The sequence below is a fragment of the Halichoeres trimaculatus genome, unplaced genomic scaffold, assembly GCF_033239565.1.
Source record: "Halichoeres trimaculatus isolate MK-OKI-2021-1 unplaced genomic scaffold, fHalTri1.1 fHalTri1_scaffold_12, whole genome shotgun sequence".
Lineage (NCBI taxonomy): Eukaryota > Metazoa > Chordata > Actinopteri > Labriformes > Labridae > Halichoeres > Halichoeres trimaculatus.
In genome coordinates, this window is record NW_027437190.1 from 13,669,660 (window position 1) to 13,690,010 (window position 20,351).

At 39.6% G+C, this 20,351-nt stretch overlaps 3 protein-coding genes across 5 annotated transcripts in view; all 3 read right to left on the reverse strand.

The window, feature by feature from the left end:
- The window catches only part of atp8b2 (ATPase phospholipid transporting 8B2), a 33,308-nt gene extending 30,275 nt beyond the window's left edge, over positions 1-3,033 (reverse strand). The window contains exon 1 of the mRNA XM_074683882.1: positions 2,894-3,033. The gene's annotated coding sequence lies outside the window, so the exon portion shown is untranslated. The remainder of the gene's footprint in view (positions 1-2,893) is intronic.
- Positions 3,034-4,385: 1,352 nt separating this feature from the next.
- Positions 4,386-8,867, reverse strand: aqp10a (aquaporin 10a). Its single transcript, XM_074683610.1, has 6 exons — positions 8,784-8,867; positions 7,540-7,666; positions 7,080-7,217; positions 6,877-6,995; positions 6,568-6,785; positions 4,386-4,695 (listed from the first exon to the last, which is right to left on the reverse strand). The coding sequence occupies exons 1-6, from the start codon at positions 8,865-8,867 to the stop codon at positions 4,482-4,484; spliced, it is 900 nt and encodes a 299-aa protein (XP_074539711.1). The 3' UTR covers positions 4,386-4,481.
- Positions 8,868-10,074: 1,207 nt separating this feature from the next.
- On the reverse strand, positions 10,075-20,332 carry LOC141800808 (uncharacterized). 3 transcript variants are annotated; one of them, XM_074683608.1, is made up of 8 exons: positions 20,174-20,332; positions 17,913-17,971; positions 12,903-15,846; positions 12,604-12,799; positions 11,598-11,696; positions 11,253-11,502; positions 11,006-11,122; positions 10,075-10,603 (listed from the first exon to the last, which is right to left on the reverse strand). In XM_074683608.1, the coding sequence occupies exons 3-8, from the start codon at positions 15,464-15,466 to the stop codon at positions 10,449-10,451; spliced, it is 3,381 nt and encodes a 1,126-aa protein (XP_074539709.1). In that variant the 5' UTR covers positions 15,467-15,846; positions 17,913-17,971; positions 20,174-20,332; the 3' UTR covers positions 10,075-10,448. The 3 variants fall into 3 exon arrangements, with proteins under 3 accessions (XP_074539709.1, XP_074539710.1, XP_074539708.1); XM_074683609.1 differs by lacking the exon at positions 17,913-17,971; XM_074683607.1 differs by lacking the exons at positions 17,913-17,971; positions 20,174-20,332 and adding an exon at positions 17,027-17,345.
- Positions 20,333-20,351: the final 19 nt, after the last annotated feature.

Consider the following 20,351-nt stretch of genomic DNA (forward strand, 5'->3'; position numbering starts at 1 on the left):
GAAACATGTAGCTTTCAGCTACAACATTAAACACACTACCTTGAATCTGCATCATTACAAAATGTGCTTCAGTGTTCTGTGTATTTAACTTCACATGTTCACTGTTTAACTTCCATATAGAAGATCACTTGCTGTGGAGTGACTGTGAATCAGGTCATCTCTGCTTTGGAGGCATGATGTCCACTGCCTGAGCAGGAGAAAAACTAATATAAGTAAAAGCAATAAGACACCTGTTTATTTAGTTTAACCCACTGTGTACTAACTTTGCCCTGGTTTGTACTCCTTGGAATAAGTCTTTAAATAATAAATCTTTGTCTTCTCATTTAAAAATTTGTTGATGGTAACCTGAAAGTGTCCCAAATTAAGAGCATCATCTACTTTAATGTTGTCAAGGTTTCTGCGATTAATTGTCAGTGTGAGTTGGTTTTAATCACTTTAAAAAAATCAGAACATAAAGCTGAAACAAATTTTGACATGATTTCTTTCTGCATGCTGCAGCTTTAACCTGATTTAACCTTCACTTGCGGATGCAGTGAGAAACTGTTTCTCTTAAAGGCCACACAATGACTTCCAGTGCAGTCACGTTATGTTTAAAGCAGTTTTTTTTTTTGCAGACTTCTTCAGAATCTCCAAATTTTTTAAAGATCTCATTCTGAGGAGCATTTTTTTTCCTCTGCATGAAATCGTTCAACTATTTGCCTCGTATCCTATAGAGTGGTGAATCTTTTCCATCTTTATTTTCTCTTTAGTGCCTCTTTTTACCAAGTCAAGCTAATGACCTCTTGCAAATTAACTCATCAGCTGGGAGACATTCCTCCAAGTTTATGTTTTTGGGAGGGTTTGCCTGTCTGTCTGTCTGTCTGTTTGTCTGTGAACAACATAACTCAAAAAGTAATGAACAGATCTTGATGACATTTTCAGGAAATTTTCAAAATGGGATGATTAAATTTTAGAGGTGATCCGGATCACCGTCTGGGTCCAGGATTCTTTTAAAGTATTCTCTGTCATTGTGAGATAGGGCCGTTTTCATTAGACATGCAGACATGCATCCTTAATTTTGGGGGATCGGTGATTGGTGATCAAGGATCGGCCCATCCTTACATATAAAACCGAACTTATATACCTCTGGGATGGTCTAACAGCCAGCCATTGTTGCTTTTTGCTCTGAGACCTAAAACTCAGGACACTTTATTGGTTGTTTGAGTTAAAACACAAAGGTTCTATTGTTTCACAGGTATTGTTCAATGATTTGCAATAAAATAAGATTTAAACATTGAAGGTATATGCTGTCAGTTATAAAAAATAAAAATCGGTATCGGCCCGAATTGGTTTCGGCAGGTCAGGCCTTTTAAAGATCTGCGATCGGCCAGAAAATTGAGATCGATGCACCCCTAGTTTCATCACATGTGTATATAACTCCACAATAAATAGTCGGATAGCTTTGCAAAACAATACAAGACAAGGTCACGATCATTTCTGACAGATGTAAAAGTACAATCCAGATCCTGGCAATATTCTGGATACTAAGATCTGGAATATGAAATATGTACTGGGTCATCATAATTTTCAACACTGTCAGGAAACAAATTATCGTACGAACCTGAAACTAACACCAAATTGTAGCAGACAGTCTGCTGAAAGGGAGTATAACATTAAAGTAGGACTAAAGTGTTACATGACAATCACAATATGCTTGGTGGAGGTCTGCGCTCTCTGAGTGCTTTTCTAGTTTGAATATGTTGCTGCCACTAAAATTGAATTAAGCATATACGAAGCATGAAACGATAAAAAATGTATTATCATTGCCTTTTCTCTACTTTTAAGAAAGCATTGGGTCTAATTGATTTGAAAATCATTAAGGTCTTTATCGACTTTAACTAATTGTACATAAATCTCTAACTGATAACAGCCACATTGTGTACTTCTTCTGACCTCAGGATTTTTTTTTTCTAAATAAAATGAAATGCCATGATTTTAATCTCTTCGGGTTAACTCCTCAGGAACTGAAGTCCAACATGGTTCCTTTTGGTGCCCCTGTTCTGCTGTTAAAATGTATATCATGTCCTGTAAAAGAAATGTTTTCTGTCTTTTTTAAGTCAGTTATCATGAATACTGCTGTGTGAAAGGTAAAATGAAGGCTTTTCATCACTTCACTGGAAATTGTCTGACAGCTACTTGCTCCCAGTGGTTATAGCAACTGTAAATATTTTTGCTAGTGATTTCCATGTTGTTGTTGTTGTTAGTTGGTTGGTTACAAAGAAGCATATTTTTTTTCATTTCAGTATGTTTCATAGCTAAAAAGTCGTCACGGGAACTTAAAGTGTCTGCTGTCCTTTGATTGTTTTATGCATAAAAATACATTTTGTCTTTTAATACAGATGTTTGTGGTAATCGTTACCCTCCTTCAATCAATTAGTGGATACTTTAGTTTTGTGGTTTCTGCATGCAAGGGTTAAGGTCAGCTCTTTTCATAAGAGTGCATACAGCAACACTGAAACACTGAAACCTTAACTAAAGTTAAAGTGAAAGATTAGATGAAGGAAGGTGGAACAAAGTTAACTAGACATTTGACTACAAACCATAACAAACACATTTTACGTCAACCGGGGAAAGTAGAGGTGTGTGGCCAACTTTCATTTTGACTTTGGGAAAATATTGTGACTAATTTCAGTCAACAACAATCCGAAAAAAATCCCTGACACCAAAAACTGTAGCTGTATACAGTATGAACAAAGCAGCTCCTGCTTATCATGACGGCGAGATGCAGTAATAAGAGCTGAACGCTTCACAATGAAAACCGAGACACACATCAATACTTTGAGCTGATTAAGCCAAGCTGAAACATGATGTGGGGTCGGCCAACCATCGCTGTAACAGTCCAGGAAACACCTACCTTTTCAAGTTAGCGTTATAAATCTGTTCCTGGTGGAGGCATGCTCGCTTCTCCTCTCTCCGGGGTCATGATGAGCTTCAGGGGCACGACTTGGACGAGTTGGCCTGAAATAAGGGGTCGATCTCTGAGGTGGGAGGGTGGATCAGGGACCAGGGATGAGCTGCTGAAGGCACGGTGTCGAGGTGAGGGAGGACTCCGCTTCGACCAGAGGAGAGGAAAGAGGAGGGAGGAGGGGAGGAGGGGCTCACCTGCACCTCCATCTGAAAGACCAGCACTTCATAGCTTCACGTTTGGAGCTGCTCTTAAATTTCACAGGGGGTCAGTATTTTTCATACCAGCTGTTTTATTTATGTTTGAAACTTTAAAATATTAATTTGTTTCACTTTTATCAAATTCTATCCCTGTCTGTTACTTCGTTTGTTATATTTGAATCAAAATCTCCCACTAATTAGAGCTTTAACACATTTGCACTCCATTTATCAACAGCATTTATTTTTTACCCTTGATGCTATGGCGCCCTCTACTGTTCTATTAGCAAACCTCAAGGTTGCAACATCTGCATGATGCTATACACAATCTTTTCCCTATATGCTCAATAACCAAAGGAAGCCAAACTACAGCTGTAGATGGTAAATAAAAAGAGAAAATGTGTCATAGCTCTAGAGCCTATAAAGCTACATGTTAGGAAAGAGACATATAGAGAAATGGAAAAAAAACCAACTACCACACAATTCATTCCTCTTATGCTCTTTAATAACTGTGAATGAATGTTGTGTGTTTGTTTGGGACATTTTCAGACACAAGCCACTAATGTAATACAGCCTTGACCTTTCTGAACACACCCTGACGGCTGATTACTGCGTTATCTCACAATCATGTCTGAAGTGTTGTGGACTCAAGAGGTCTCAGCAATCTACAACACTGATGAGAGGACGCACATAATGATGGATCAGGGGATGTTGAAGAGCTGTATTTTTTATTTGAGTTGCTGGACTGACCCTCTTTTCTTGACATGCTGTAGAGAAAATCTCTAGACTCAAAAAGAGAAACTCATATGACCATGATGAAGAAATGGAATGGATTTTTTTCCAGATTGATATGCAATATTTTAGTACAACAAAGAATGAATAATATAGAGAAGTGTGTGATCCATTACTTTTTTTTTTTTTTAAAAAAACTCAATTTAAACCTTATGATACATAATTTATTTACATTTATAATCAAAGTCCTTGATTCAATGCAACTAAAATGAAAAGTGACAACATAAATGTTTTCATAAAAATGGTGATTACTTCAGCCTAACATTTCAGTCAATATTCCAATATTCGAAGTAGCATTTTATGAGTATAAATATAACTCAGTTACACAATTTAACAGAATATTCATATTATAAAGAATATACACATCAATATAAACCTCATTTACACAACCAGCATCTCTCACAGCTGCCCTTATGTCTACTGGCTGTGTCAAAGACTTTGAAGTATTCATGGTATAAATATGGAGGTTTTAAGTATTTCTTGGAGGAGGTGACAAGATATGTTTGTGGCCCTCGACAGTTGCAATGCAGCTTTGTCTCCAGTAACGTTTATAGATGTGCTGCCTTTAACTCTGCTCCATCTTCCCATGTGATGCTCGGTGGATTAATTTTTTCACTGGTGGTGGTGGAGAGTGGTGAGAGACTCTCAGGAGGGTCTGGGTCAGGCAGGTGCCAGTCAATGAAGACCAAATACATACAGGATCCTAATACACCTCCAATGGGTGGGGCCACCAGTGGCACCCAAAACCAGTAGTTGTAACACCTAGAGAGTGGACAGAGAGAAATTAACCCTATGGTGCTTTAATTGTTGAATACAATGTGTTTTGTTATAAAAAATAATAGTTTTTGAAAACTTCTCTTCTACTAGATATTAATATCCAGTTTCACATGAACAACACTTGTTGAGTGGCCATAAACACGCCTCAACTAAGACCGAACCTGTTGCTTTCAATATCAAGAACACACATTTATTTGCTTGTTTGGGAGGGGTTTTTTTTGCCTCCCCCCTCATGGGTGCTTATGACAGTTTTTCTCAGTTGCTTTGGTACATTTCTCGACTCATTCTCACCATTTTCAAAACAGTAGGTGCATTTTTTCAGAACAGTTTGTACAAATAGCAAAACACCATGGATTACCAGCAAAAGTCATTCTCTGGCTCTAAATCCTTAGTTCATCCCTTAAAAGTTAATTTATGTCAGTGAACGTGTCAGTGCATCAGAATGACGAGTCCTCATGTCATTGTGTTTGGATAGGACAGTCAAATTGCTTAATCATGTTGTCAGTATTACAGTGAACTCTGTAGGGACTCTCTGATGTAAACTATTCTAAGAGTTTTGATGTTTGAAGTTTTGACATCGTAGTGTATGTGGGAGATTCATTGCAAGAGACTGGACAATATTCAAATTTTCACTTTCACTGTTTGTGCTGTAATCAGCTGATTGACCCAATCATTGGGATACAGAAAGGAGAAGAAGGCGCTGCATCACACAAAGAAAAAAAGTTAAAAAAAAAAAAAAAAAAAAAAAAAGTAGAAATGTCAACATAGATCAGTCTCTTAAAGGAAAACTGTTCATGCAGTGCTGTGGGAATTACAGGTCAGTGTAGTCTTCCCACACCTCCTTATGTTCTCATCCTCTCTGTCCACAAAAAAACTGAATGATTGAAGACACAGTTGTTCTCCCAGCTTTTGGCTGCATCCTTCAACCAATCTCGGCCATTGTAAGCTTATTATTGAGAACATTGTCCACGAGCGTGATAGATCTATATTGTCCTTTTACAGGAAATTTGTTGCCACTGTCTACAGAGGACAGTACACATACATACCTGTGAGATGATGGTTCATGAAATGAACTTTTGTGCTATTTCAGAAAACTGGTTGATCATTGGTTGATCTGATGCTTCACACATTTTCATTTGTTAGAGAAAGTCAAGATTGACCATGAATGAACTCATGACTTGTTGTTGTGGGGGTGAGATTATTCAACAGAGACCCATGATAATCCATTTTGATCAACATGACATAAACAGCTGATAATGTAGGTAACAGCAGAGAACTGTACATAATAATTTCCATGGATATCCCAAAGAACTTGAAACTTGTTCAAAGAAATGAGAAACTGCTTTTTTGATATGCACAAGTGACACAATGATGTGGCGATTGAACTGGTAGTTTTGAGAATTTTAATCCTGATCTGAGAAATGAACCAAAGCAGCTGAGAAAAACTGTAATATAGACTTCAGCAGCAGTGGAACCAAAAAGGGGGCCGGAAAATCAAAACAAGTGATATTGAGCAACATGTTGCATCATGGATCCCTCTACCATCATAATCAGATGTCCTGTAACAAGCTGACACTTCATGTTCCTTTAATCCTGCAGAAAACAACCTCAAGCCTGATAACCTCCAACACACCTGATTTTCTTAGAAAACACCCTGTCAAAGCTTTTTGAGAAGAACACTAAAATACTACTGTCTTCATATGTTGATTTCATGTCTGAATTGTTTATTTTGCTTCATGATTTTGGACCTAAATACTTTATAATTGATTAAAATGTGCAAATAAATTATTAGCTTGGAGAAGTTTTATGTTTTTATTGCTGTGGATGTGTGCTGTTAATGTCAGATAAGATACTTACGTGAAGACTTCAGTTCCCCAGCCTGCAGTCAGAGTAAAAAGGCGGGGCCCCAGGTCCCGAGCTGGGTTTATCGCAGCACCACAGTTTGCAGACATTGACATGGAGATTCCCAGGACAATCACAGCTACTATAGGAGGGATCAGCTCTGAGGGAGCAGGAGTATTTCTCTTTTCATCCAAGCACAGGATGCACAACATGAGCATACCTGTGCCCACTATCTGATGAAAGTTTATGAAGAAAAAAAAAGAGTTTAATAGAGGAACTAATGTTGAAAGGCAGAAGAAATATTTCACACAACTTCTTACTGACCTGGTCAAGAAAACTTCTGCCCAAAGTTAAGTACTCAGAGGGATAAGTGGCAAATATAGATGCTGTCTCATTTTGGCCGTATACAGTCAGCACTCCTCCACTGAACTCCATAATAGCATCTAAGATGGCAACATGGGTAATGTAGCATATCACAAGTTACAAACCTGCATGTGTGTCACTGATACAGTTCCAAAAAGACTCACCATAGTACACCAAGTAGACCAGCCCTGAAGCCACATAAGCCCCCAGGATCTGGGAGAGGCTATAAGGTACCAAGCGTCCCCAGGGCACCCGACCCAGCACACAGAAACTCAGAGTCACTGCTGGATTCAGATGAGCGCCTAATAAGAAAATATGAGAAGGAGGGGGAAGAACACAGGAAGGGGGAAGACAGAAGAGAATTACAGCAAGACACATTAGACGGTAATGAAATCTCAGATTATTTGTAGCCATATAATGTGTCAGCTGAGAGTTGCTGTGTCCTGGTTAGTATCAATCAGAGTGAGGGCCTTGAGGAGCCTGAGCTGCTCCAGGTGTCTGTGCAGACAGTAGTACATATTAGAGTCATAAATCTCAAGCGCTCAGATCAGTGAATGGCTGCAGTAATGGAGGAGTAATGTTTTAAAGGATGCCACTCAAAGGGAAGAGACTTAATCGATTCACCTGAGATGCCTTTGGTGAGGTACATAGCAGACATTACTCCCACAGAGAAGGCCATGTTGACAGACAGGAAGTGACCTTTGGTGTCTCTGCTTGTCTTCACCTGAGCTGCAGCAGAGCAGCCAAACAGCTGCGATGATAGATAGATAGATAGATAGATAGATAGATAGATAGATAGATAGATAGATAGATAGATAGATAGATAGATAGATAGATAGATAGATAGATAGATAGATAGATAGATAGATAGATATTAAGAAGATAATAAAATTGATCTCATGTGTTTAACTTTGTTACTAACCCCATATTGCCGAACTCTTGTACAAGCAGCAACATTAAAAATATTTACTCCATAACTTCCCAACTCAACCATGTTGAAGGCACCCTCACAACAGAATGGAATTGAACTCATACCTTTAGCAAAACTTTCCCCAAAGAAAAACTTAGTTTTATCAATATTGATTATTATTGTTGTATTCGCACAGGTTTTGGTCAATTTAAAGCTGGTTGTTTTATTGCAAAATTTAAAATAGCTACCAGCTTTAAATGCAATGAAATGATGACTGATGCAGGATCTGGGATAAGAGAATAAAATATGTTAAGTAACGGAGCATTTCATGGATTACTTCACTCTAAAAGCAACATTTTAATCCTCTCAGGTGGGAAAACAGTTTGTATAATCTGTTTTAATCTGACCTCCCATCTGAGGGGAAAATAATTAACTTGAAAATGATCAGAAAGAAAAATAATCCAGTCGTTACATTAAATCATTGCTGAAATATTCTGAAATAAAACTTATATCATAAAAGTATTTATTTATTATGAATGAAACATTTTAAGTTTCTGTTAAAGTGTTGAAAATTTTCGAGTTAAAATGATGTAATAATTTTTGATATTCTTTGTTAATAGTAGCAAAGTGGCAAATGTATGTTTTTTTTTGATGTAGTTGCATTTTTTAATGTAGTTTTTCCACTACATAAAAAATGATAATGGATTGCAATAAAGAAGATACAATGCATCTTTAAAAAAAGAATAACAAGATACATTTATATTAATGAAATAGAAGTTGAAAACATCATTAAAAAGCTTTGTTTTATTTTCCAGTTAGTTCTCTCTTTTGCCCTTTTCCACTTTTTCATTTCCCTTTTGATGAATTCAAGTTAACTCATGATGCTTTGATAGCACTTCAAACCATGTCTGTACTTTAAAAGCTCAATAATCCAACTGTAATGATCTGTATCACTCACCAGTAGGATGAAAGTTCCCAAAAACTCAGCCATGCACTCCCTCATCAGAGCGTTCTTCACTCTCCAAACACCTTTCTTCAACATCGCAGGAGTCAAATCCCTTCCTGTATCTCAGAAAGCAGACCACAGAGACCAACAGAGCGTTTACCTGGGCATCTGTGAATCTGTTCTCTGTATCTCACCCCTCTGCCGTCCCCTCTGCAGGCCAAACACTGTTACTCATTAATTGTAATGTCACACCTCACGATTGGCTGAATCAAAGAGCGTAATAATCCTCAGCTGTTATATGAACAGAGGCCATAAAGTGGAAGATTATGTGTTTACTGCACAAACACTATTCACTGAACCTCATGAAAGCAGTTCTTTTGTTTTTCAGGTTCCTCTTGAAAAGTTGTCCATCTGTGTTTAATTCAGTAATAGCTGCAGGTAGCATTACATTACTGGATGAATACAAGTTGACAACACAAATTAATATTTAGTCTTTTTCTGACACAAATCCTCTGAATACTCTGATCTGGATATTATAAAGGATAAGTTTCAAAGCATCCATATTTAAAGCCTATAAGAGGTTTTGGAGGCAAATCCCAAAGTTCTACAAAAACAACTGTATGAATTACGAAACAACTGGTGTTGTGAAAAAAAATGAAATGGTAGCGAAGTGGTTGTTAGAGGCGTCTCATCTTCAGGGAGGATGTCACTATAACCCTTTGAGTACACTCTGGACTCCAAATGTATTATGTAACCTAAACAATGAACTGTACAGCTACAAATAACGGCTAATAATCTTTTACTGCTGATAATTTTCAGAGAGGCACGAGACTTTGTCACAGAGAAATGTGATGATGCAAGATAAGATAAATGACAAGAGAGAATTATATGATAACCAAAGATCTACTGGAAATAAAAACTGTAACTTTGCTGTCCTGTTTTTATTTTATTTAAAAACAGACTACTTTTTTGTGGTTGTTTGAGTAAAGGAGATTCATGACTCTACAACATAATCCTTGATTATCTTTTCTTTTTTTTCTTTGAAAGTAGTAAAACTAGTTACATCTACAGCCTTTGACATCTTATCTTATCACGTCCACTTCTGAGGAGTATCTGTTTTGTCATGTATAAGACGACAGGTACCTTTAGCCTGCTTGCAGCTTAAGTTCACAAAGCTGCGATGGCAAACTAAAAGATAATATCACACCACACTATCTCCCTCTACTGGATGAAAAAATAAAAACATCAATTTAAGTTATAGTTTATTAAAAAGCAATATATACTCTTCATGGAGTTAGCTTCTATTTACAATATATAACAACATGTATTTTCATATTGATGTAACATCATTTGTTTTTAACTGACCAAACTATAAGTAACAAAAGTTGGTTTAATGATCCATTAACAATCAGTGCACTTCAATTACGGCTGGTACAGAAACATCCCAGGCCTGAGGTAGATCTTGAGGATAGCGTGAGAAAATAAACAATTTTGACCTGGTCTCCAAGATTATATTCTCATGTGGGATTTGCAAAAAGGGCTTTAAAACCAATAGCTGGATTGTTTTCAAGGCATTAGCCCAAAGTAGCTGAATGCATAGCTTATTACACACTAGGTTCAACAATGCTTCTGAAAAGGATGATATTTAGTTTGTTTTTTTTCAAACTTCAGTAATCTTCATGTTTCTCGATGTTGACGCAGCACCACATCCACGGGTCCAGGAGGAAGTCTTCTGATAAATGTCCATGCCTCCAAACGTCTCATCCCCACCACGCTCACGCCCTCAATCTCGACAACCTCATCACCAGGACACACTTTGTCAACAGGGCCTCCTGAAGGGACAAGGTTCAAAGGGAAATCGGGAGTTTAATAAACAAGTGTGGTAGTGTTTAAGGTAAGGGAGGTTGTTAAAGGGAAGATTAACTGATATGATATTTACCTTTCCAGTACATTTTTTTATCTTATCTATGCACAAAATGGTCTTTGTCTGTATTCTGTCTTTTTGCAAAAGCCTCTTCAATGCCCTTGAGATGGATAAAATGCAGCTCCTGTTGGGTGCACATGAGCCTGAATGGCCTTTAAATAAAACCTGATCTCTCTTAAGTAATGCTAATGGATACTGAGATTGAGATATTTAATTGAAATTAAAAGATTCAGGCCTCATGAAATAAAATGGGTATCTACATGCTTTAGGCCTGCTTGTGTTTTTTATCTTTCTGCATCAAATATCTTACCCTGGAAGATCTTTTGTATAGTCAGGGGTTTGTCTTCATGACTGGAGCCCACTCCTCCCTCCAGGCTGAAGCCCAGGTCCCTGCTGTTCTTTTCTAGACGCACACACACAAGCTGACCTAAGGGAGCATAAAAGTGAAAAAAAGAAAAAAGAAAAGAAGGAAAATCAGTTCATATTCCCTGACTTGGAACTGCAGCAAAATCCTGATGTATGATGGGTTTTTTTCAGATTCAAGTATGAATTCTCACCTGTCTGAGTGACCTGAGTCTCTGCTGGTACTTGATGCTTTGTCTGCGCTTCTCCTTTACTAACACTGCTTATCCCTGCTCTCCTCAAGACTACTACTCCCAAATCCCGCGTCTTTGCTCTTCTAAGGACCCTCACAGCCTCCCAGTGGGCATAGCCACCCAGTGCTGTGCCATTGATTGACAAGACCTGGTCTCCCTCTTGTATTGAGCCTTCCTGGGCTGCTACCCCCAGGTGAAACACTTTGTGTACCTGAGAAAAAACAAGCAGAAGACATGAAAAGACTGAGGACATTGCCTCAGGAGTTTTTCTTATTATTATTTAGGTTAGAGCAGGTTTTTCCTCACAGTGACAGGTTTGTTCTGGTCAGTGCCTCCAGCCAAACTGAAGCCCAGTCCCACTCCCACCTCCTTATGAAGAACAACAACCTGGACATCGTTATAGTCCTGCAAAGACAGGCAGAACATACATGGGGAAAAAACAACAAAGTTAACAGTGTTTAAAAAATAGTTCCTTTTAACGTGACATCATGCTAAGGTATACACCCAACAATAGCCAAGACAGGTAGCTGCTGTTACTCATGCATTTTGCTATCAAAGATTTAACACTTAGTGAAGCAAGTGCAGTTCAGGACGTTGGACATGTTAAAAAACAAAAACAAAAACAGAGAATAAGAGTTTATACCATAAAATTAAGTGAGATGCTAAAGCTACTTTGATTGTTGATTATATTGCCATTTGCAAGCTAACGGCAATGCTAGCCTCTAAAATGACTCAACAAATTAGATCACCTGCAGCGACCCTAAAGCAGAATTGTGAGTAGGCTTATATATTCTCATCAAGGAGAAAGAGGTGTGTATTCACTCAAGACACACAGCGCTGTAAGTTTCTTACAATATTCCACACTTCCAAAAGTTCGAACGGTCAGTCCAGAATCAGAAAAAGACATTTCTTGTTAGTGGTAAAGCTAGCTAAAAATGGAAACACTTCCTGTAGCTTACTACGTTAGCAAAGCAGCTTTTAAAGAGCTAGCTGTAATGTCAGCTTCAAATGGACCCATTCTTATTTTTTTTACCATTTAATAATATCAAACAATAATGTGTTCAAGCAAATGCTAACATTAGCTATTGTCTTATTGGCACTAGAAGACTATGAAATATGACATTTTATATGGCCCTAAATTCAATATAAATGATGGGAACTACTGATCTGTTGGATTAGGAAGGAGAAAAATAATCATGATTTTCCAAAATGCATTTATAAAAGTGTATAAGAGCAGTCTAACATTATAACACTATTTTAGCAGTCCATTCTGCAGTGAGCAGAACATTCACAGATATCAAGTTAGTTCTACCTGCAAAGTGCTATCACCCAGGCTCCTGACATCCTCCAGCAGCTTGTCGAGCTCCTCAGTCGGCATCACAGACACATAAGACAAGGCAGACATGTCTGAGCTCAGGGAGGCAGATCGCCGGCCTAAAGACTGCCACTCGTCGCTGTCATTCTCTGACTCGTAGTCTACTCCAGCAAAGTTACACAGATCTGAAAGACTACAGAGAGGAAAGCTGAGGTTTTAGAGGTTAAAGTTTGACTGAATATTTGAATGAAAGCCTCCATCAAATCATATAATTTAGAGACACTTATAGAACGCACCTGACACAGAAGCTCTTACGATCTGACTGGCTCATGTTGCTTGTGATGGTTACAGAAGACTCTCCAGAGTCAGAGTCATAGTTTGAATCGTCATCCTTCTGCGTGCTTTCATCATCGTCATCCTCATAGTAATCCTCATCATTCCAGACATTAATTGTAGGGTTCAAGCCAGCTACCCATGCATCCAGATCTAACACTTGCTTCTTCCCCTTTGGAAAGACTTCGTTGACCTCTAGAGGGACAGGAGCAGAGGGAGTGCTGTGGGACGACGAGGTGGCAAGGTGAAGGAGAGGTGGGTCATCTGCCCCAGGTGTTTTTACTTCCTCAACAGGGACAGGAGTGGGTTCATTTTCACTTTCTGCTACAGGGGTGGAGTTTTCTGGCTTGGTTGTTGGAGAGAGAAGAGGTAAGTGGTTTGGAGCATTTGTTGGAGTCTTGTCATCATCACTGTCAGATGAGGTGACCACTATGGTTCTGGTTTTCTGCATATCATCAGGAGCGTTGCTGGAGTTGAACAGAAGTAGAGAAGTGGGTTTCTCACTTGTTTCCTCGGGGCTTGAAAGCTTGGAGAAGTCTGCCTCATCTATGTAAAAGTTTCTAGGTTCTTTTTGGTTTCCACCTTCTATTGGGATTTTAAGGGTGCTCTTGACCTTAGAGAACTTTTCAAAGTCCTCGGTGGAGTCGTCGCTCTTGTCTGTTTCTTTGAATTCATTTTTATCCAAGTCTTCCCTTTCCCTCTCTTTCCTTCCTAATCTGAGCCCAACCTCGTCTACTGATAAAGACCTCTCTGACCCAAGCTTCTTTTCTGCTCTCTCCTCAGATTTTACCTCTCCATCTTTCAGTCCTCCCCATTTGTCTCTCAACACTTTTGTTGACACACTCTTTCTGTCTCCACCATGAGCCCCACTGAGTTGTGTTGGCACAGAGAAAGCTCGCCTCGGCATCATGACCTGTCCTGTAGCCAAACCTTGAGATCTCTGTGACAGAGCTTCAAACTGGCTGATCTTATTCCTCACACTGGCTGCAGAGCTGTCCGTATATTTCTTCCTTTCTGTTGTTTTCATTGAAGTTTTCATTGACTCAAACACATCTTCATCTGCACTAACACTATATCCAGCTTTTTCTTTTGCTTTGTCATCACTGTCTTGCATATGAAGCCAACCAGTCCTTTCTCTTAGCAACCCACGTGTTACACTGTCACTTTTTCCCTCTCTATGGTTTGCTCTGCTCCAGTCAGGGCTTCCGCTTAATCTTCTCTCTCTTAATCTGGACCAATCCTGAAAAGAGACAGAACTCCTCTCATCCAGGTAAGTGTTTGGCTGTGGAAGTGCCGTTACTTCCTCTGCAGCTCTTGCGGCTCTTATTCGAGCTGCTGCAGTGCACTTGCTCCTTGCTCTATCCAATGACATTGTGCCAATGTCTCCCAACCCGTTACTTGAGTTGATGTTTGGCATTGGTCCTTGCCACTGTCCCAATGACAGTTTCTCCCTGTTCCTGCTGGAGGAAAGTAAAGAGTCTGGGTTATTTGTTTGAGTCCAGGTGAATGAACTCCTGCTTTGCACTGGACCAAGACTGCTTGTTCGTCCCAATGACAATCGCCTGGGGAACGTTCCCCCTGATGTCCAGTCGAGTGTTCTTGGCTGTGGCGGGATGAAGGAGTCCTTGGTTGTTTCTTTATAATGGGGGGTCAAAGGCGTAGAGTCCTCCATCACGCCAAAGCCAGCTGACCCATAGAGTTTCTCAATCCGCTCCAGAATACTCTGCCCACCTTTGGACCCAAAGGAAGCGGATGTCAATCTTCCATTGGAGCAAGGTCCAGTCTGGGACCGTAACCTGGAAGGGAGAGAGTTTCCTCTACTGCTTCTGTCCAAAGCCAGACCCATGTGACTGACTGGGCTCCTCTCCTGGGTCATGTTATTTGTCCCTGCAGGGTTATAATACGTCTGTACTGAAGACCTCACCCTTCCTCTGGCACTGTAAACTCCTGTCCCGTCATCCAAGCCTCCTGTTAGTCTACTGACATCCCCTGCTAGTCTGGTTGATGAGATGAACGTGTCGGCTCTTCTACCCCGATCAGGACTTCTTACCCCTGTCTTCCAATCCAAACTCCTGCTTCTACTTGGCAGGTTGTATCTCCTCAACTCTGTCCTGCCACGATTTTCAGATGCAAGGCTTCCACTTCTATCGTTTCCAACCTCTGTGTTTGTTTTCTCCGCTGTTTCATTCTGCTCCAGCTTAGTCGTCATTTTATAGCCCACCACGTCCTTCTCCTCGCGCTGACTTAACACGCTGCTGATTCTCCCAATCCTGGCTTGATAAACAGGAGCTTTGAGATCCTCCTGACAGACTGAACTGTACGCACCAGCCTGCAAATCATATCTTTTTATTTCTCCAACTTCCTGAGAACTACCTCTGTCTTCCTCTAGAAAACCTCTGGGTTTCCTAACACCCGGTCTTCGTGTGAGGCTGTAAGAGGGAGAGTTAGCTGAGCGGACAGTGAAGAGCGCTCCTGCCCTCTGCTTGTTGTACTCACTCGCTGGAGAAGGGAGCAAAGACAAGTCCATTGTCCGAGAGTAAACAGAGTTAATGACCACCTGTGAAGTGCCAAATCCCAAAAAGGGAGCGGAAGAGTGAACTTGATATTTAAGAGATTCCAAGTAACTATCTTTAACACTGCACTCTGGCAGTAACTTGTCTGAATGCTGCAATTTTCAGTGTGCAAAAACCATTAGAGCTGGAACACTACAGTTTCCTCATTTGTATTTTTAGCACTGAAAGAAATCCTTGATAGCGGAGTTTGATATGTCAGAGCTGCTCCTGCTGTTGGTGTGTCTTGTGGTCTAGAGGTGTGGACTCCTCTTGGCACCTTGTCTTGATTCTTTGCTGTTTTGTCTCATGGAGTGTTTGGTTCCCCGGCATTTCTTCAGCGAAGAGCTCCCATTGCCTGCCATGCATAAAAAAATGTACAGATTTTCACCCTGAGAGTGGATTGTCTGGAATGTTGTGATACGTGGATTGTGGTTTAACTTGGCTACGATTGTCGAACACAATCATAGAGTGCTTGGGGTCAGTGATCAGGATATATATTGCAAAGGGGGAATAAATAGATATGAGAGGATAAGCTAAAAAAAAAAAAAAAGAAGGATGACAGCAGGAGAAACAAAAACACCAGAGCGTGTTCACTCTAAATTCCTGTCAGGTATGTAGCTTTGAAACACACCCCTGGCCTCCTGACATTCCCCCTCACACTGACACTCAATGAGTCCATTCACAGCACACATAGACTCAGATAATGCTCTCTGTTGTACACGCGTATCATAACTACTGTTTACACAAGCAACATACTCATGACTACCTGTCAGCGTCAGCTAAACCTGAACCAAAAACTGGAAGAACTCACCTAACAGCAATCCAGTCAGTGAAAAACAATGTATTAAAGTGTCACAATCAGTCACTGAGCAGCCTGTATCAGCCTCATAGAAACAAAGGACGACGACAATGGAACGAAGCCTTGCAACAGTGGATTCATGAGAAAAGATCAGATTAGATGAGATGAAAGTTAGCTTGATTTACATGCTGCAAACTGAGAGACTGATAGGGTGACTGTTACGATGACAGTAGCTCATATCTGAGGTTACAGACAAACAGTAACAGGCACTGTCAGGGAACTATTTGTGATCATTAATTAGGTCAGGATTAGATCATCTCACCATCCTTTGGATATTAAACTCCTATTATACATAGTCAGATTTTGACATACTGTACACAATAACTACAAGGAACTACAGCTCTATTTTAGATACATAAAACTTTTTGTGTTATTTTAAAAAGTCGAGTGTTCCAGTCTACGTTGCTAACTCTGGGAAAGCAGTCTCTGTGGTGCTTTCCAACACAGGTGAGGCTCAGTGTCGGTTTACAGAAACACCTGTTCTGAAAACAAACACAAAGCCTCCCATCTGGGTAACCGGGGCAACACTGGACAGTTTACCTTTAATGCTGATAAGAACAAGAGAGGCACAAATGCACCCAGACAACAGGCAAAACTTCACACATTTTCTCCACATTTATACTCACAATTTAGTTTTTAAGTCAAACCACACAATCAAAAAAAGATGCCCCCCTACCTTTTCCAAGAGAGACCTCTGTACATGTCTCAGAGCGTGGTGTTGACACAGATTCATACTGACAGCAGCTCTCTGTTATGACATCAGCTCCTATCCCCTCTCTCTCCCTTCGTCTGTTTCTCTGTACACCAGCTTTGCATGATGGAGTGTGTAGACTGACGCAAACCTGCCACACTGGTTTTCCCTCTTGTCCTCCCTCTCTCTGTCCGTCTCTCTCTTTCTCTCTCCTCCCCCTCTCATTGTTGTCTTCTCCCTCTTTTCCTCTCCTCACAGGGTAGCATTCCTTGACTACAGTTCAATGTGTCACCCACTTAACAGCTGAACAGGACAGGGAGTGCACACACACATACACACACACACGTATCACGTGCTAACACTCAAGCCCTAAAGAAAATTCAAACTCCATCTTCACATCAGCGCTTCGCAGCTCGAGGGAGAAGGGACACAGCTCGTATAGTTGTGTGAAATGGAGCAAGAATGACATTTGGTCTTTTATTATCACCCCTCCTAAGGCGAACCTGAGTCTAATTATCTGGGTAAAGCAGGTATCAGAATACATAATAACAGTGCACCTTTAATTGGGACCAGAGACAACAAAGAGCTCATGCAGACCCAGAAATACCAGCAGGGGTAAATATTGTTAAAAGTACACCTCTCGTATGACACATGTCCAACCTAACAGAGCTCAATTGGAAACATACTTGTTGTGAATCTGTGGGACTGTAATGCAGACTGGAGTAGGGAAATATTTGAGATTACTGACAGGTTTCAACCAGAAGAAGAAGAAGAAAAAAGGATTGTTTGTGGGCGACTTGATTCTGTTCAGTTAGATTCTTTAAGCCAGAAAAGACTAATCAGACACATAGGTAAAAATAGTTGTACTTACTGCTTTACATATGCTCGTGGATGCTCATGTCATGGCTTTTTGCATGCACCTGCTACTGTCTTCCGCACAAGAAGAGGAAACTGTGGTTACCAAATGTTGCAATGCTAAGTGACGGGCTGTCTCAATACACTGCAAAAAGCGCATCTTGCTTAGAAACACTGATGCAAGGGCAAGTCTCAAGTCCATAATGATTTGATGAAGTAAAAGCCAGGCAGGGGTCTAGGTGGTTGTATGGTCTTCTCAGGACAGAGACAGTCTGTTATTAGGGTTAAATAGCAACAGTATGACTCCACGGACACCCACCCTTGTTCCTGACAGAAGAATGGCACTCAGTGTGTGCAGGATGGATGCAAATCAGTGTTGTTCCCACTTACACACTGGTTCTTTCAATACATTCTTAGGGGTGTAGGACTCAGAGAACTATGTGAGGAAGAGCAGTACCACAGTGGATATTAATATCCAATGCTCAAATTATCCCTCTCTAGGACTAGTGATGAAAAAGAAATTTTTCCCAGGCAGTCATTGATTGCTTACCGGAAAAGCACTTACAGGGCTACAACTTTTGGAGCGTATTATCATGTTTGCTGCAGTAGCCTAAATTTCTCATAGAAACATGTTAAAAAAATGAGTTCAAATATTTATTGATTTTATTGATATTGATTTTTCCCCATTAAAAAAATACACCTAGCTGTCATTTCAGTATCCACTGGACCCTAAGCATAATTGCTGGTTTTATACATTTTGTCCAGTTATGTCAACAAACTCCCTGTCCACTTCCCTACACACATATTTGGAGTTAAGCCTTTTACCATGATAATCTGATACCTTGCCAGCCATAAATCATCTTTAACATAATTTTGAACATCCTATTTCTGCTCCACACATAGCTGCCACACAAAACAGATTGTAAATCTTACTGTGAATTAACATTTACACTCAAAGAAGATTATTTCTTGTTGGCCTTGTATTAATTCAGGAAAGTGACAGATATGTAAGTGAGGGAAATTTGGTTATAATTGAGCTTACAGGATTTTTAGTATAATTGAAAAACAAAAGTTTTGTCAAAGCTTGGTACCAATGTTATTAATTTTCAGATTTGACTAAAAAAGTACACTTGTTTCTGAACAGGCATTCACAAACTCAGTTTAAGTTTCTATGAGTTCAGATAACTTGACTAGGGATGCACGATATTGGATTTTTGCCAATATCCGATAGGCAGCTATATCGAAACTCCTTTTGGCCGGTACCGATACTGATAATCACAAGTTTGTTTGTTTTTTTTTCACTGTAAAGAAAGCTAAGTCTATCCTGTACAGGAATTTATATATTACTCTGATTGTGACGGTCTTAACACACATAAAACAAGACAAAAAACATTTGATTTTACCATAAATAAGAAATGTATTCTTTTTTTCAAACTCAAGACATTCAGTATTGAAATACAGAAAAATAATTTCTGTAGATCACATGAACTTTAAATGTACAATACCTTTTTAAACATAACCAAGTTGCATTTGATTATTTTAGAGCTACTGTAACAACCTGGTGACAGACACAGAGCTTTGCAGTGCAAATAAATGAAGTGCTACATTTTATTTAAAGAGCTTATTTTTCAGATGGAAAATGATAATAATCCTAACTGAATAGCACCTTATCGGCTGTGCTTATCGGCAGAAATTTTCATATCTGCCAATACCGATAAACATGTTTTTAAGCTTTTATCAGCCGATACTGATATTGTGCCGATAATATAGTGCATCCCTAAAATTGACTTATACATTTTGCATAGTGTCACACTGAGTGTTTCTTGTCCTACCTTCCCCACTTTTGTGTAATCCTCAGAGGCTCCTTTATTTTTTTCTGCATTCAACTTGTAAGTTTTCTTTCCAACTGTTCCCCTTTGGTTTTCCACTGTCCCTAATCGAGTATGTACAGAGGTTGAACCATATATGAAAATGTGACCTAAAGGCAAAAAGGAAAAACATGCACTGGTTTCAATATTTAGTTAGTGTTGTTGCTTTATCACCAATCGAACACTTTTGTCACACCAATTATGTCATGTAATTATGGCCACCTTCATCTTAGGCAAGGTCTCAGCATTGACTGCTTTTGATTTTGGTGTGTTTTCTTAAGCTGTCCTGATTTACCTGATGTGCCATACCTGAATCCACCCTACACGGTGTGGCCGGATGAGTAACTGTCACAGGCTGGTGCGGTCCACAGATTTAAGTCAACTGAGCAAAGATACACTGCAAACATACCTCATACAGCTAAAGGTACAGTTTTTGGCGCGTAACGCCACGCTCTGGAAGTTTCTTTTCCCCCTGTTCGCATTTCAGATTATGTCTATGTTGAAGTTAAACAGTGACTTAAAGAATTCACTGCCTCTTGTTTTCTGACGCGCCCATTTATTTGTTAATTATTTGTTTATCGCGTGTG

What these genes read in the sequence shown, in the direction of transcription:
- aqp10a (XM_074683610.1), bottom strand. Translation starts at nt 8,867, where the DNA reads ATGTTGAAGAAAGGTGTTTGGAGAGTGAAGAACGCTCTGATGAGGGAG. An exon ending in TGGGAACTTTCATCCTACTG is followed by an intron (nt 7,667 to 8,783) that starts GTGAGTGATACA and finishes CTATCATCGCAG; the next exon opens with CTGTTTGGCTGCTCTGCTGC. An exon ending in TGGGGAACTGAAGTCTTCAC is followed by an intron (nt 4,696 to 6,567) that starts GTAAGTATCTTA and finishes TCCACTCTCTAG; the next exon opens with GTGTTACAACTACTGGTTTT.
- LOC141800808 (XM_074683609.1), bottom strand. Translation starts at nt 15,466, where the DNA reads ATGGACTTGTCTTTGCTCCCTTCTCCAGCGAGTGAGTACAACAAGCAG. An exon ending in TGGGTGATAGCACTTTGCAG is followed by an intron (nt 11,697 to 12,603) that starts GTAGAACTAACT and finishes CTGTCTTTGCAG; the next exon opens with GACTATAACGATGTCCAGGT. An exon ending in ACCAGAACAAACCTGTCACT is followed by an intron (nt 11,503 to 11,597) that starts GTGAGGAAAAAC and finishes GTTTTTTCTCAG; the next exon opens with GTACACAAAGTGTTTCACCT.